General features: G+C 40.4%; 2 protein-coding genes and 1 non-coding gene across 8 annotated transcripts in view; all 3 read left to right on the forward strand.

The window, feature by feature from the left end:
• The first annotated feature begins 91 nt into the window (after positions 1 to 91).
• malt3 (MALT paracaspase 3) lies at positions 92 to 7,047 on the forward strand. 4 transcript variants are annotated; one of them, XM_061721862.1, is made up of 15 exons: positions 92 to 193; positions 375 to 435; positions 554 to 678; positions 855 to 993; positions 1,085 to 1,260; positions 1,432 to 1,528; positions 2,009 to 2,044; positions 2,176 to 2,379; positions 3,089 to 3,266; positions 3,392 to 3,466; positions 3,627 to 3,754; positions 4,915 to 5,064; positions 5,421 to 5,575; positions 6,181 to 6,297; positions 6,398 to 7,047. In XM_061721862.1, exons 2-15 carry the CDS (start codon positions 393 to 395, stop codon positions 6,722 to 6,724), a joined length of 1,950 nt encoding a protein of 649 aa, XP_061577846.1. In that variant the 5' UTR covers positions 92 to 193; positions 375 to 392; the 3' UTR covers positions 6,725 to 7,047. The 4 variants fall into 4 exon arrangements, with proteins under 4 accessions (XP_061577846.1, XP_061577848.1, XP_061577845.1 ...); XM_061721864.1 differs by having other exon boundaries at positions 103 to 220; XM_061721861.1 differs by having other exon boundaries at positions 125 to 209.
• Positions 7,048 to 7,773: 726 nt separating this feature from the next.
• trnah-gug (transfer RNA histidin (anticodon GUG)) lies at positions 7,774 to 7,845 on the forward strand. Its single transcript has one exon. It is a non-coding gene; the product is annotated as a tRNA-His (tRNA).
• Positions 7,846 to 10,133: 2,288 nt separating this feature from the next.
• The window catches only part of LOC133444245 (FERM domain-containing protein 5), a 62,746-nt gene continuing 56,831 nt past the window's right edge, over positions 10,134 to 16,048 (forward strand). For all 3 annotated transcript variants that reach the window (XR_009782708.1, XM_061721866.1, XM_061721865.1), the window contains exon 1: positions 10,134 to 10,543. Coding sequence is in view for 2 of the 3 variants with exons in the window: in XM_061721866.1 (XP_061577850.1) it covers positions 10,442 to 10,543 (102 nt within the window). In the remaining variant the exon portion in view is untranslated. The remainder of the gene's footprint in view (positions 10,544 to 16,048) is intronic.

The raw sequence follows: 16,048 nt of genomic DNA on the forward strand, positions 1-16,048 counted from the left end.
GTTAAGTACTCCGTGTGAAAGACATTTCTATTAGTATTTTACCTCCTCCCTTATTACAGACTTTCCGGTAGAGGGTGTTGTTCCGGGAAAAGGGGAGAGTTTTCGGTATAAGTTGAGTTAAAAAAGCTCTTGAGCAGGAAAACAAAACCTGGCTGATCTGACAGCTGCTCGATCTGTGCGAGGCTGGCGGCAGGTATGCCTTAAAACAGGTGTTTATCCAGTACGTCTTTTAAAAAAAACGACCATTCATTATATATTAAAAAAGAGCTATTTCTAACCTAAAAGTATTGTGACAACAAATTATTTATGTTGGGAAGGCTGACTTTATTTTGAAGCTGTAAAATTCTAAACTAGTTATTACGTTATTCTCACAGTCTGCGGAAAATGCACAAATGACTGGATCCCGCACCAATCCCTCTCAAATAATGATCACAGGTATGTTTTTTTCTTATTTTGGTTTTTTATCATTGCAGCGTTACCAGTGTTGAACTTTAACGCGAGTCCTGTGGTGATTTCAGATGAGGAAGATTTTTTTTTACTTGATTTCTTTCAGAAATCGTCATCGTGCGGCATCCTGTGTGCGTGTGCGTACCTGTGAACCACAAGGTGACCCTGCGAGTCCGCGCTGAGGGCACAGCCGCCCTCTGCTACCAGTGGTTCTCTGAAGACAAACAAGAGGTGAGAGGATTTTCAATGATTTCAAAAATATGTGAAAACTCTCCAGGAAAGATATGATCACGAGAACTTGGTTGCTGTGAATTTCTTTAGTTTGTTTTGCAACTTTTTGATCTCAAATACCAAACTATGAAAAACATGATTCAGTCTTGTTCATGTTTTTGTACCACCACTGTCAGATACCTGGAGGTAATCAAGCAGACCTAACCATCACAGCTAGAAAAACCCAACTCTATGTGTGCCGAGTGAATGACCACTACAATAACTACGTATTCAGCGAGTGGGCTAAGGTGAAAGTGTTGGACATTGATAAATCTGGTAAGGCATTCTGACACTGATTTATCTTATTGTCTCACTCTCTCTTTTTTTGTAATTAATATGGGCTTAATCTTCATCTTTACCTTTTCAGGCTTGCCTGTAGATTGGCAGGGTGAGCCACACATTGCTATCAACCCCAAACCGCAGACGGTTCAACTGGGCACCAAGCTCAGCCTCCACTGCGCTGCCTTTGGCGTACCTGCTCCACACTACCAGTGGTACAGAAATGGACAGCCACTGCTGGACAAAAACAGTGACGTGCTGCAGGTAAGGATGCCACTGAGTGTTTGCTTACATTACTGCCGGTAATCCCTGTTTACACTATGAGATCATTCACCTTGCCATTTCTCTTGTCCTGGGTCACGAGCTTGGTTAATATTTAATCAGAACTGTTATTTGCAGTAGAAAGATAAACAATGTGATCATTTATACTTGCAGATCAGCTGTGTAACAGCTGAACATGGAGGATCATACTTGTGTTCAGTGTCTAATGTGCTGGAGGAGAGGTGGACAGATGCAGTAGATGTTGACATCGGTAAGTGCGAAGTAGAATGACTCTTATTTAACCTGTAAAGGGGGAAAAAAAACAACCTGTCTTTTCCCAATTGTACCGTAGTGTTTTCCTTTCAATTTTACTTCCCTCATTTCTAGATAAAATGCTGTGAGGACAATCACATTTTTAAACTCCTTTTATTCCACTGATTTAACCTCAGAAGCTTTGAATCGTTTCCATTGTACGGAAGGTACTTTCCCCATTTCTACACACTAAAAAGGAAGTTGTTAAACCCCAAATAGTTCTTGCTCTGAGCTTTAGACACACAACAGGAAAATGATACAAACTGAAACTAGCTCTTGCTGTGGGTCAGTTTTGTAAAGTAAGTGTTGTAAAGTATGGAGTGGCTATAGGGTCAAATTAACTTTATTTACCTGTACGTGACAACCATATGCAATCAATCCTACTCCTTTTTTTTTTTTTTAACAAACACTGATTCTCATACTTTTTTGTGTTCCTCAGCACAAACTGATCCACTTCCTCCAGCAGCACTCACAGGTACTATTTCTGGAAATTAACACTATTTCTGTTATTCAGAATAGGGGAACTGTTTTTGCATGTTTTAGAATTTCCTTCTGTTGCTGTAAATAGGAATTAACTTTATTTATTCATTTATTTTTTCTTTTCAGCCACAGATAAAGTTGCCCTTCTTATTGGAAACCTAAATTACTCCAACCACCCGGACTTGATGGCGCCCATTATGGACGTACACGAGCTGGCCAACCTGTTGCAGCAGCTCGGATTCAGGGTGGTTTCGTTGCTGGATCTCACCGTCGAAGAGATGCAGGCTGCCATTGACAAGTTCATTCAGCTGTTAGACAGAGGAGTTTACGGTGAGCTCTCCATTGTGTTACGTTCAAAAGTCAGATTTGGCTGAACGGTGTAGATTCGGTATCGCTAAGGAGTGAAGAGCTGATGCCATTTAAAGACACTTGTGGGCTCTGAAAGTCTATGAGTTCCTGTTTTTCTGAATCTGCGGCTATCCTCTTGTCATAAATCCTGAGTCCCTGAGCCGTTATGTTTGTGTAACAGACTGAGCAGATGGTGGGGTAAAGAGGAGTATTTGTGTCTCTTTCTGAATGCATCTAACATTTTAGGAGAGAGGGTTTTTAAAGAAAATATGGAAAAAAACAAACACTGTTAAAAAATGTTTTGATGGAAAATAATGGTCAGTTTACAGCATAGTGGTATAAGAATTGTTATCATGTACAACATCTTTTTAAACAATTAATCACATGGTTCAGGGGAAGTATTTTCTTCTCTATTTGTAAAACCCAGACTGATACACACTGTATGAAATGACTGACCAAACTAAACCAACAAGAACAGCAACTCTACACCTGGATGATCATCTGTTATTATTCTCCAATAAGTTAAAACTAGACACAAATACAGAAATGTACTGTAGGTGTTCTGAACTATCATTGCATATCAGTCATCTCACTCTTGTGGAACTTTTTTAAAATGCTAAATGTACTACTAATACACTCTTACTGTGTTATTTATTAATTTATTAATTTATTTATTTATCACTCCTCACAGGACTTTTCTACTATGCGGGTCATGGGTATGAGCACGCTGGGAGAAATTACTTGGTAGCCGTTGATGCTCCGCAACCGTACCGAACTCAGAACTGTGTGTGTGTCCAGCGGGTCATGCACAAAATGCAGGAGAGGCAGACTGCACTGAGCGTCATCCTGCTGGATACGTGCAGAAAGTGGTGAGTCGGGTGCTCAATTTCTGTTTTTTTCAATAGAGGATAATGATGCATGGTAGTTCAACTACCTTAAATGCTAGGCACTAGGAGTATTTCTTCTAATGACTCTTTCTAAAACTTTTCTGCAGGTACAACCAGCATTGCATACCCTCAGCCATTATGCCATTGGGACCGACTGGCAACACTGTGTATGGTTATGCCACGTATGTTTATTTTCCTTATTGTTTTTCCTCATTTGACATTCTGGTAAAACTCTTAAGTCAAACCGCATTTGAGAACATTTTAGAAAGTAGGTGTAAGTTTTTATTTTATTCTTTTTTTTTTTGTATATCTGTTTGTTGACATTTTCTTTAACTCGTTCAGGTGTGAGGATGCTGAGGCATTCGAGGTGCAGGATGGAGGAAAGAGTACTGGGATTTTCACCAAGTACTTGAACAGGCACATCCTACAGTCGGAGAAAGTCACGCATGTCTTAGAAAAGGTTTCTGAGGGTAAGTATTCAAACAGGCTAATATTATTTTATTTAAAGTCGGGACCGGGTGGTCTGACTTTGGCACATCATTGGTTGACCACAGGATCATTTCTCCTCTAACTTTCATACCAAACACTGTCAGCTTTTCATTTCAGTTGAGATCACTAATGCTGCTCCATATGACAGTTGCACAACTGATGAACGGCATTGAGGGCTGTTCTTTGGTGTGCTGGTTGGAGCACAGAAACTTTTTTTTTTCCTGTGATGGCATCCATACAATTACTGGCATCACTTTTTAACGTTGTTTTATGGTACTTATAAGTAAAACTGTGGCTGATCAGGGATGTTGTCATGTCTTGAGAGTGCTTCTTTTCCTTTTCCCCTTTTTAAATAATGGGGGTATAACTTTCAAAGAACCATTAGAATGTGACCTCATTCTTTGGAAATTTACACTGTTGGCTAAAGAACAGCAAGAAACCTGAGATCTGCAGGGAGCAAGACAGCTGCTCTGCCATTTGGGCACCCCCTTCTTCATCCCTCAAGGCTTGACTCACAAATAAGTGCAAGCAGGACAAGACACCCTGGTGATAGTGCTATGTGTGGGTTTAAATGTAGATGAACGAATGTAATATTGGCCGTAAACATTTTACAACACTTTGTTCACACTTTTCCATGGTCCCTCTTTGTTTCCGACTAAAAACTCATGTAAGGGCAGTAAGTGGCTCATCCGTCTTCGTAAAACAGTTCCTGATGATAATAATAATATACATTCTCAAAAGCGAAGTATAAGTCCACATCAAATCCTTTTGAACTTGATTTTTTTTACCACAGGTCTTTTTAATGACTGCCAGTCCAACATTTTGCTTTAAGAAAAACAAACAACTTATGAACGATTACCCAAAACTAAATTAGTCCAGTCAGTTACTCATAACATTTAAGAAAGAGGAAAATAAACGTGTAAAATTTCCCTTAATGATTCAACAATGTGAGTCTGCTTGACTCTTTGTACATTTCTCAGTCTCCACGTTCTGCTATTGCAAGGCTAATGGAGTCCCAGCAAATAGGCAAACATCTTAATGGTTAATTTAAAGTTTTATTCATTCAAAGTATTCAAAGCAGACTTAAGAATCTAGCTCTGCCATCATATGTACCTGCCATTTCTCCCCCTCTCTACACCAGATCTCGGTAGAGATCCTCTGGTCACCGGCAAGCAGGCTGTGGAGATAAAGCACACGGTTAAGGAACCTCGCTCTCTCACTGATCTGGTTCGAACGAATGGCCATACAAGGGAACTTCATCTGCGTGATGTCTGCTGGAAACAAGCGAATGGTGAGCATGTAGAAATTCCTAGTCTTATTTTCACACCATCTGTAGTGCTACTTTTGACGAGTCATATATAGACATTGTGGTTAAATGTACCATTTTCAGTGTCATTCATGAGAGGCTCATTGTTTTGATGAAAACGGGGAACTGCCTCAAAAAGTTCAGGTTCAGGTTTATTAATTTCTGAAATTAAGTTGAAATTACTGAAGCTAAGAACCCATCTAGATATTGAAGCATAAGCATGTGGCTAAGGTTAATATGTTTAATGAACGCTGCTAATGGAACAGGTCTTTTTGTTATTGACACAATGATTGAAAAAGAAATACAAAGTGAGATCTTGTTGTTTGCATATGTCCTTCTAGCTCTACCACTGAAAAGGCAGCTGATGTTTCTCTGCGGAGTAGAAGTGGAAGTTAGCTTCTCAGCATTGTTTTCAAATGTCTTGGTAGCTTTCGCTGCTGTAAAGACGACAAGCAAACATACCCAGGACTGCACAATCACACTAAGTAGCATACCTGTAAGTATTAATTTCATGTCTCTGACCTTTTTTTTAACTATAATATGCAGCACCTGGATCTAAATAGTTTTTTCATAGAGGCCCTTCATACAACACAGGACAAAAAAAAGTAAAAGATATACATGAATTTTACATAACATCCCAGAGTTTTTGGCACGCTGCTAAAGCCTGGCTTAATTTTTCTTTCCAACACTTCCTGAGCTCATCATGGAGTTGAGTTGTTACTGACATCATAAATTCCATGTTGCTCACGCTGTTGAGTACAACCGCTTTCCATTGGCCAGCAGAAATTTCACAATAATGACAAAACAAACTACATCTCACATGTCTGAGGAAGTCCCCTCCATTTATGGGCTTCCAGTGTGCTGCAACCATTGACAAAGCAGGAAATGCAGGTCTTGTGCTGTAATTCTCTTGTGCAATACTTCCTTTTTGTTTGTTTTTTTTAACCACAAAATATTGGACCATACTGACATCTACTGGCCATATTTAAAAATGTGTTGCAGAGCTTGACTATTTCTAATTCTGACTAAATGTGTATATAAAAGATCATAATATTACTTGTGTAAATGGTACTAATAAACATGTTATTCTTGTCTCCTTAGCCAATGGAAGACATATTCTCCAGGCCGGGCAGATCAGAGGAGATGGATTCACTACTGTTTAATAAATCTTGTGACCCAGACTGCACTCTAAGACTTTGCTCCCTTCAGAAGCTGAAGGTATGTAGTCAGTAAAGTGTCCCCAAAATGCTACTGAGGAGTATTTACTTATGAACAGTAAACTCACTTTGCTTGTATTTATTATACTTGTTTTTTTTAGGAGTCGGTGGTCATCAAGGTGGACCTACACTATACTCACACAGAAAACAAGCGACGCCACATAGAAACTCAACACTTGGACATAGGGAGGCCTCTGGTCGCGTCATGTAAACTGTACAAGGGGAATCGTGCAGCAACAGACAAAAAACAAGGCAGTACCTCAGCTCAAAGTATGGGAGACATTTCAAATGGCAGATCTCAAAAGCCCCAGACTCTGGGAGGTCCACGCCGCCCCTTCACAAGAAAGGCAGAGTGTGCAACGGCACGAAGCAACGAGCCTGAAGAAAATGATGAGAATGAACTGCAAGATTTCTTCTTTCCACCTTAAGCCTTTTGATAATCTATGGAAATGGTAGTTGGTGGTAAAATTGTATGTTTTATAGTTGACCATGCATCTTGTATGTCTGTAATTGATGATAATGAGTCAATAAGTGGGATTTGTGTTTCGTTCATGGTGCCATTCTTCAGTTCTTAGTTACATACTTAGAATGCATTAACACTGTTTTGATTTTAAACTTTATAATATGTGTGAAACATTACTTTTGTACACCCTCCCCCCCCTGAAAAAAAAGAAAAAAAATCAGTGGCAAGCTGGCTGGCCTTATTTATGAAATTGCTTTCAATAACTTATCCAATAAAACAACTACTTTCAACAAATTTTCTGTATTTTTGTAATCATGTCACCTCAACTGTTAAATCAACACTGAATGCTGTATTTCTCACAAATGATTACATAAAGCCTTGCATACCACACTGGATGGAGTCATTTAAGGTAAGTTATGAAGCAATATTTTCAAATATAAAATAATACAGATTCACCATCGTTAAAGATGCATAAGTTTACCATACCAGGAGCAGAAGTCACAAATTCAGCTCATATTGCTGAAGCCACAAAAAATACCTGAGCTTTCCTGCAAAATCTGCACCGCATGAGGCAAATGTTAAATGATATAATATAATTTAAGAAAACTTTCCTATGTGGTTTTAATTCTATTCACGAAGAAACTTGAAAGTATTTTGTATCAAAGTACAATTTCTGCTGCTAAGGCATCTGGAAAACTGACTGAAAGAACGTGTTTATTAAAGTATTAAAGTTATATTGTTTGTCGTGTGAGGAAAAAAGGTCCGACGTTCGGCCATAAACCTTTGTTAATGTTAGATGGTGAGTTATAAACAAAGCTGCCGTCACTTTTACAGGCTGTTTTAATGGCCATCAAAAGAAATAGTTGTCCAACCGAAAACGAATAAAAAAAGTGAACAGAATAGGTGAATAGAAATATTAAGCGATCAATATTAACTAGAATATGAATCAGCAGTGGATAGGTCAGATAGATGTAGTCCGAATCTCCGCCCCGGGATCTCATGGCCCTATAGCTCGCCGTGATCGTATAGTGGTTAGTACTCTGCGTTGTGGCCGCAGCAACCCCGGTTCGAATCCGGGTCACGGCAGACTCCCCGATCATAAGGCATTACATTTTTAGTGCAAGTAGTTCGACACTCAGTATTTTTCTTAATTTGCTTTGTTTGTACATCTTAATGGTGGCTAAAATGTAAATTTTGACAATGTTCACAAAATGATTTAGGCTCCCACTAACCATTTGTGTAAAGTGGGACTCATTCCTTTGTAAAGGCACATAAATATCACCGTCCCAAGCGTGTGTGTTAAAGGTCAATAAAGGTTGAAAATATTGTTTTTCTTTTCTTTTTTTGCCTTTCATGCACCAGTCACCTCTGAGAGCTATTTTAATTCTATTCGCAGAAAGAATAACTTGAGTGTTTACTTTACTACACTGTTTATTTATGTCAGCCACCCATATTAAAGGCAAGGCAACGCAAGTTTATTTGAATAGCACAATAAACACAAGGTCATTCAAAGTGCTTTACATCAATATTAAACGCGGCAAGACACAATTAAACAGTAAATAACAAATAAAATGATAAGAAAAGAGGTAAAATAATAAAAAGCACAAGTTGTTGAAAAGTAAGGGCAGTAGAGTACAGCAGGTAAGCATTTAATTTAAGAGTACGCTTCAGTAAACAGTAATGTTTGTGCCTGATTTAAAGGAGCTGACAGTTGGAGCAGACCTCAGGTCTACAGGGAGTTTGTTCCACCGGTGAGGAGCAGAATAACTGAACGCTGCCTCACCTTGCTTGGTTCTGGTTCTTGGGAATCACAACAAACCAGATCCAGATGAACCTCAGGGGTCTGGGAGCTTCATAGGAACTAACAGATCAAGCATGTATTTTGGTCCAAGACCATTCAGGTCTTTGTAGACCAGCAGTAAGATTTTAAACTCTATCCTTTGACTCACTGGGAGCCAGTGTAGTGATTTCATGACCGATGGAATATGGTCCAGTTTCCTGGCGTTTATTAAATTATACTTAATTTGCACATCAAAGCATCAGAAAACCTGTGATTGATAGATAGATAGATAGATAGATAGATAGATAGATAGATAGATAGATAGATAGATAGATAGATAGATAGATAGATAGATAGATAGATAGATAGATAGATAGATAGATAGATAGATAGATAGATAGATAGATAGATAGATAGATAGATAGATAGATAGATAAACTGCATCATCTTGCAACAGCAACACTTCGCTAAGTTGTGCCCTTTAAATAATGCTCTGTTAATACTTAAAGGCCAATAGTGTGCAAAGAAAATATCCCCCATTGATTTATACCACCGGAATCCTGAACTTTTGATACTAGGTAGGATGAATCCACGCTTTTATGTTGTTGACACCAAATTCAGACCTTACCATGCAGCAGAACAAGACTCAGCAGATCTGCTGATATTTATTCAAGCTTATGTTTTCCACTTTTGGGGAGTCTGTGAAATTTTTTGCTTCCGTGTTCTTGTTCGAGTCAGAACAATGTATGCCACCTGTTTCAAGATTTGACATGTATTTAGAGATGGTCTGGCGATAAAAAGTCATTATGCTTAGAGAACTACCTCTTTCAGGATATTTTATAATTTTTTTAAGAGCCCATCCGTCGATGGGTTTTTGAATGTATTCTTGACTGGATATGTTGGTGGGTATCCACTGAGCTGCTGAGGACTGGAAACATGTACTGTACACGATTACAGTTAATGTAGTTTCCCTATTGAGTGCAATATCAAAACTTGGCCTGTAGGTGGCAGTAAAATATATTAAATTCGCATCCACTGTGACACAGAAACGTGAAGCATTGAGACACCTGACTGAGGCCAGTGGTTTTAGGTCAGTCTGGCTCGGGTTTGGTTTCAAGGGGCTGCCACAAACCTCTGAACAATCGGACTGGTTTACAAGCATTTTTCTTACTTACTTACTTTCTTTTTTTTTTTTTTTAGAACGACACTACAATTTTCTATCGCTCCCTAGTTTTGCAAGATATTAAAAATGAATCATTGCCTTATATTTATATATTATATGGAGGATCATCCATAATCAAACGCCTATTTTAATAAATGTTCCCTCGGTGGATGGCTGTGGGCCAGGAGGAGAAACTGCAACGTGGGAAAAACGACACTGGGGAATGACCCTAAAGGCTGATTTATGGTTCCGCGTTACACCAACGCAGAACCTACGGCGTAGGGTACGCAGAGACCTACGCCGTCGCCGCGTAACCTACGCCGTCGATTTAACGCGGAACCATAAATCAGGCTTAAAACACAGACGGGAAAAAAAAGCCCCACTCTCTCGTTGGCTCAATTTGACGTCAGTTTTCATTGGGACCCACCCGCCTTCTCAAGTGGCAGCGATGAATGGTGCGAGATAATCATCGGCTCCACCACACACACACACACACACACACATCTCTCCGATCCCACTCCGGACCTGGATGCGGGCATCCTTGGATTGTCAGCACGGAGCCAGTCGCTGGGGAAGTTGCCGGGACGAGGATGGTGTTCTTCCCGGGGACTGAATCCGCGGCTGCTGCTCGTCTCACGGAGCGGGGGATGCGCTCAATGTGACATTCACTTGTGCGCTGGTGTTGACTGTATTGTTCTCGTCCCGTGCAGACGCAGAGCCGCGGGTCTTTTTTAGGGAAGATGTTGAGCCGATTCATGAGTGGCAGCATCAGGAATCTTGAACGGGAATACGACTGCACGGTCAGACTGCTGGATGATACGGAATATACGTGCACCATTCAGGTTAGTCACCTGTCGACTGGTTATTCATGCGACTGTCGCTGCAATTGTGTCGGGGCTGTTTGAGACTGTTGTGGCAGAGATCTGAACCCCCATTTCTACCACTACTGGTGTGTCCTACCAACGAAAATCCTCTAAATATAGAAATGTGTTGTGAAATTCCCAAATAATCTGGATCAGAGAAAAATAGCAATTTCTCCACTTTTGCTTCAACCAATAATAATAATACATTTTATTTCTAAGGCGCCTTTCTAGGCACTCAAGGTCGCCGTGCACAACATGTTAAAATAATAGCAGAATACATTTAAAAACAAACATCAAAGCATTAAAAAAAGAGCAGAAGAACATTAAAAGAGATGAATTGTTAGATGGGATAGGCAGTCTTGAACAGATGAGTTTTGAGTTGTAATTTGAAGTCAATGAATGAGTCAATGTTCCTGAGTTGGGGTGGTAGAGAGTTCCAGAGACAAGGAGCACTATTGAGATTAGTGTGAAGATTGTCCCAAAGCCTTAAGTGATTGAATGACCAAAACTGTTTATGATGACTGAATGCTGCATATGCTATTATACATTTTGTCTTAAAGCTTGAAGTTGCTTCTTCCTGGTTTTGCTTGTTTTGCATGGCCATAATCGCTCCTACTTAGTGCTGATGCTCATCCAGTTTACTCTGACATCTGCCATGTGAACAGGCTACCCCAGCCTCTTTACACAAAGCAGCTCTGCGCTGATAGGAGGTCATCCAAAATGTGCCCCGTGATGTTGATCCAGATGTAAACAGCTGGTGAAGACAGGATTTCCTCCATTTTTTTTTAATATAAACAAAACTACAATCAAACACAAACTATTGATATTGTCAGCTGAGGAACTTTAAACGAGCCAGGGCCCTAGTATTCAAATACCTGCCTCAGCCTTTTCCTCTCACTGCTGCCAGCCTTCCTTTGATAATCGTGCAGTTTTATGATCATAAGAAAGTAGGTGAGAGGGCCTGTCACTTCAATTACAAGGAAAATTGTTCACAGTTGTAGGGAAGGGAGGAAAGCCTAAGGGAATTCTCTCACAAGCAACATGTAGACAAACTAAAGACACGGCATAGCAAAGAATAACTGAGCCTGTAATAATAATGACATAAACCATTAAATGTGAGGTGGGTGGGTCTTTTGTTGTCATCAACAAGCTATATTGTTCTTGATCTTCTGTTACTCAATGAACGAGTGTGAAATAGATACAGCGACTGCTGCAAGGTTGTCACTGTGTGCCTGGGTTGTAAACAGATCTGTATTTCAGCTTGTGGAGCTGAGGAAGTGATGGAATTGGGCCAGATGGACTGTGAAGTCAGCAGGTGTGCTGTTTGCAGCAGAGTCAGGTGGCTGACGTCACCAGAGTGGAAGGAAGGAAGGAAGGAAGTGGAGTGGTGTGAAAGAGGAGAATGCTCCAGCTCTGCTGTGACTGTCTGGCAGACTGAGCATCTTAAAAACTGGTCCAGAGACGGCGGGTATTAATCCGCCTGAGTAGCCGCATTGCTTATGTGCATTAGTTGCCCCGCTCATGTCATATATGGACCATTCAAAAGGAAAAAAACGTTTTGATACCAAAACTGTAGAATTGGCCATGCGCTGTCTCTCCCAGTCTCTGTTTTCTTTATATATTTGAAGCTCCTTGTCCTGCTTCTGACGTGTCCTTTCCTATCGTGCAGTAGTTTCACTCACGCTAGACTTATTTCTGTCTCTGATTCTTTCCCTGAACTCTCTGAACTTTTTAACGTCCTCCTCACAATCGCACGTACCCATGAGTCGGAGCAGCTTCATTTCATCCTCTGACTCTCTACCAGGTAGCAGTGGTTCAGTTTCACAGAAAATCCCAGACGTTGGCATCTCAGTACAAATAAAGAAAAAAAAAGAATATCTTAAGCTAGACAGGACACCGAAGGCTTTCACAAGAACGGCAGAAAATGTGTCCATCTTTCTTAATGCACTCGCATCTGCAATGCATGAACTTAAGTTTTGCTTTTATGAATTATGGAGATTCCCACTACGCCGAGGGGCGGAGAACTGAGCGCTCATCATTACTTTAAGCCTGTAGATGTAGTTCTTGTCAAGTTGCAGGTTGATGGAGGAGCCTGAAATCCACTGCTGACCTCAGGCCTCCACTGCTCACTGAGTTTAACGCACCGCTGCAGAGGAGAGTCGACATGGGACTCAGCTGTGTTCACATCTGTCTCACATGTAAAAATAAGAAGTTATTTATAGGTACGTCTACTGTAAATTCAAAATAGGCTACATAACATTTTATACATTTTTAATGAGTTTCTCCTGCCTTTGTAAGTTTTTTTCTTACTTTTAGTTTAGAGTCTAATTCTAATAAATGATACCTTGATCCACGTAACATCTCAGTTACCGTAACTAAGGTGTCTTCAATTTTGAAAATGATAAGTGTTTCAGTGATGTCAGTGGTACTTCTAGTGAATTAGAAACTATTGCTTTTTGTAAACGCTGTTCTGTTTTAGAAGAAATAAATACACATTTTCATGACTTATATGACTTAGTCCACAAAAGAAATAATAATAAAAAAAACCTTAACTTGTCAAGAGTTGGCCACAGGTTTTCATCCTGCAGGAAGACAAACTTGGGGATAAGTTTCCCTCAGATCTGTAGACATTGTGTGAGGAGACAGCCGGGGGGGATGGTGGCCTTCATGGTGTGTGTGTTATGGGGTGCTTCACTTTGAAGAGAGGTGCCTGCCTCTCAGCTGTTGCTACGGTGACTCCACGGTTACACTGACAAAATGTAGTGTCACTCAGTAGTAAGGATTACTAGAAGAGCCCTGAAAGACAGACTGGCAGTGTCCTCCTGGATGCCCTTGAACGTTTCTGGTAGTTAACTGTCTCTGGGCTGTTTCAGTGTTACTTTGACACACATCAGTCTTGTTCCTGTGATTTTATTGTCATACAAATTAGGAATGGGCGATATTTTACCGTTCACGATATACCGTCAAAAAAATTCCTCACGATAAGAATTTGTCATCTCGCGATAAAAACGATAAATTCCCGTTGATGTTTTTGTGTAAAGCAGAAGGAAGGAAGGGAGGAAGGAAGGAAGGAAGGAAGGAAGGAAGGAAGGAAGGAAGGAAGGAAGGAAGGAAGGAAGGAAGGAAGGAAGGAAGGAAGGAAGGAAGGAAGGAAGGAAGGAAGGTAGGAAGGAAGGAAGGAAGGAAGGGAGAAAACAAGGAAAGAAGGAAGGAGAGAGCAGAGGAAAGAAGGAAGGATGGGAAAAAAGAAGGAAGGAAGGGAGAAAACAAGGAAGGAAGGGAGAAAAGAGGAAGGGAAGAAGGAAGGAAGGAAATGAGCCAGAAAGAAAGAAAGAAAGAAAGAAAGAAAGAAAGAAAGAAAGAAAGAAAGAAAGAAAGAAAGAAAGAAAGAAAGAAGGATAAATTCCCGTTGATGACGTTTTTGTGTAACAAACATGGCGGATCTGAGAGCGAGATAGATTTATAGTTACAAAGGTGGAGTTGAATTGGTATTTTTTTTATCGTCATTTTTATCGTTATCAGGATAAATGCCAGAAATTATCGTGATGCATTTTTTAGTCCATACCGCCTATCCCTAATACACATACGTGATAGTCCTTTAGTAACTTAGTTAAGTTTTGGATTTGCTTGATGCATTCTAGCAGGTTATAGCTGATGTCTTTGTGCAGCTCTCCGAGCCAAAACAGGCTAATACTGTTAACATGTTTCATCAGAGTGATTGAAATCTTTGCCATGTCTAAATATCAGGACCTAATCTCAGGACCAAGTCACTTGCAGGTACCATTATCATGACTGGCTGAACCTGCGGATAATGACTGGCAGCGATTAAGAATGACTTCACTGTGTGTCTAAGCAGCATCGGAGGGCAGGATAGCTCAGTCACATATGAGTATTTGAAATGTGGGAGTCCTGCTAGATACACTCTGCTTGTTTATCGTGAAAGAGCCGTTTCATCGTGTCAAGGCTGCCAAAGGTGGTGCTTCATTTGGATGCAGTCTTCAACCTCCATCCCCGTGTTTCATTGCTGCCTCTCACACAGCTCTGATCTCTGGCAGAATATTATATGAACATTTAAGCTCTGCTTGACCTCCATTGGCTTACTGAGATTCCCGAAAGACTGTGGCTGAAGACAAGCATGTTCAATGACTTTTGATATGCACTCGTGGAAACATGAGCTCAAACTCACACTCACACATTCAGTGTGTTTTCCTCTTATAATATCAATTTGTTGTACTGTCACACAGGGATACTCTGACCACTAAACGTGGTTTAGAGTTTGTTTTGCTTAGTCGAACCAAATGTTCCTCTCCTTTTGTGTGTGTGGGCTTGATGAAGAGCAGGGAGGAAGTCTGTCAGTGCATCGGGAGCAGTCTGCTGAGCCATCCATTGTGCTGTCTGGATGTATTGTGTGACAAAGAGAAACAGAGAGGGGGCTGACGTTATGCTCCACCTGAAAGCATGAATATTAACCACCTTCCCAGAGGATGGTATCTGTATTGCACCCAGCTTAACAAGAGGAGTGGACAAGCGCCGAACAACTCTGACGATGGTGTTTCTCTCCCATTGCAAGCGTTACTTTGAAGGAAGTTATAGCCTGCAGCCGTTGTAATGCAAACATTGCACAGCTTGTTGGTTATTTTTACATACTTCAATAGCTTTGTAATTGAGCTTTGAAAGGGAGGGCCTCGGATTTCTTAGCTCACTTAAACTGAAAAAAAAGGAAAAAACTGTGTCAGGTTTAGCTTTAATCTGTTACGCATAATTAAGGGTGTTTGTAACCTGCAGTCATGATGCACACGAGTAGGCCAAACACCTCACAGTTAATCAGATAAGAGCCATGCACAAAAGCTGACCTGAAAATGTTTGCGTCTATTATTTAGCATCAAACAGAATATTCAATTGAATGCTGTCAGGCTAAACACTTACTATCGGAGGACATGCAGCACAGTTTATAATGGGTTTTGCGTTGTGCTTAACAATAAGATGCATTTTTCTTCGCAGAGAAACTTTTGATATGCAACTGTCTTTATGTTTCTGTTTTGGGGTGGGTGCATGCTCAGGCAAGGCTTTGTGAAAGCCTGCTGACAGAAAAATTATAAAAAACATTGTGCGGACCACTGATTTTTGGAAAATGTAAGAACATTAAAAGGAAAACAAGAGAAAGCAGGTCATGTGTTTTCCCTTGTTTTTTTTTCTTCCTGTGACCACTGTTTAGAAAGAATGCAATTAAAAATTGAGATTAGTTGGGATTACGCTGTTTATTATCTCACTTTGCTCTATGATTGGGTCTATATTACTGTTGAGAATTTTATCGGAAGGTTTAGTTAAACAAAGTTCCCTGAGCCGCCTGACTTTAGCCAAGCTCTTTGTCCTCCCCGCTAGACTCCACCGTCATCACCCTGCTCCTGTTTGTCTTTGGGCCTGGGGGCTTTCTGCTGGATGAGAGAATCCAACCTTTGTCTCGCTCTGTACTTCAAGGCTCTG

Source organism: Cololabis saira, chromosome 5, assembly GCF_033807715.1.
Source record: "Cololabis saira isolate AMF1-May2022 chromosome 5, fColSai1.1, whole genome shotgun sequence".
NCBI lineage: Eukaryota > Metazoa > Chordata > Actinopteri > Beloniformes > Belonidae > Cololabis > Cololabis saira.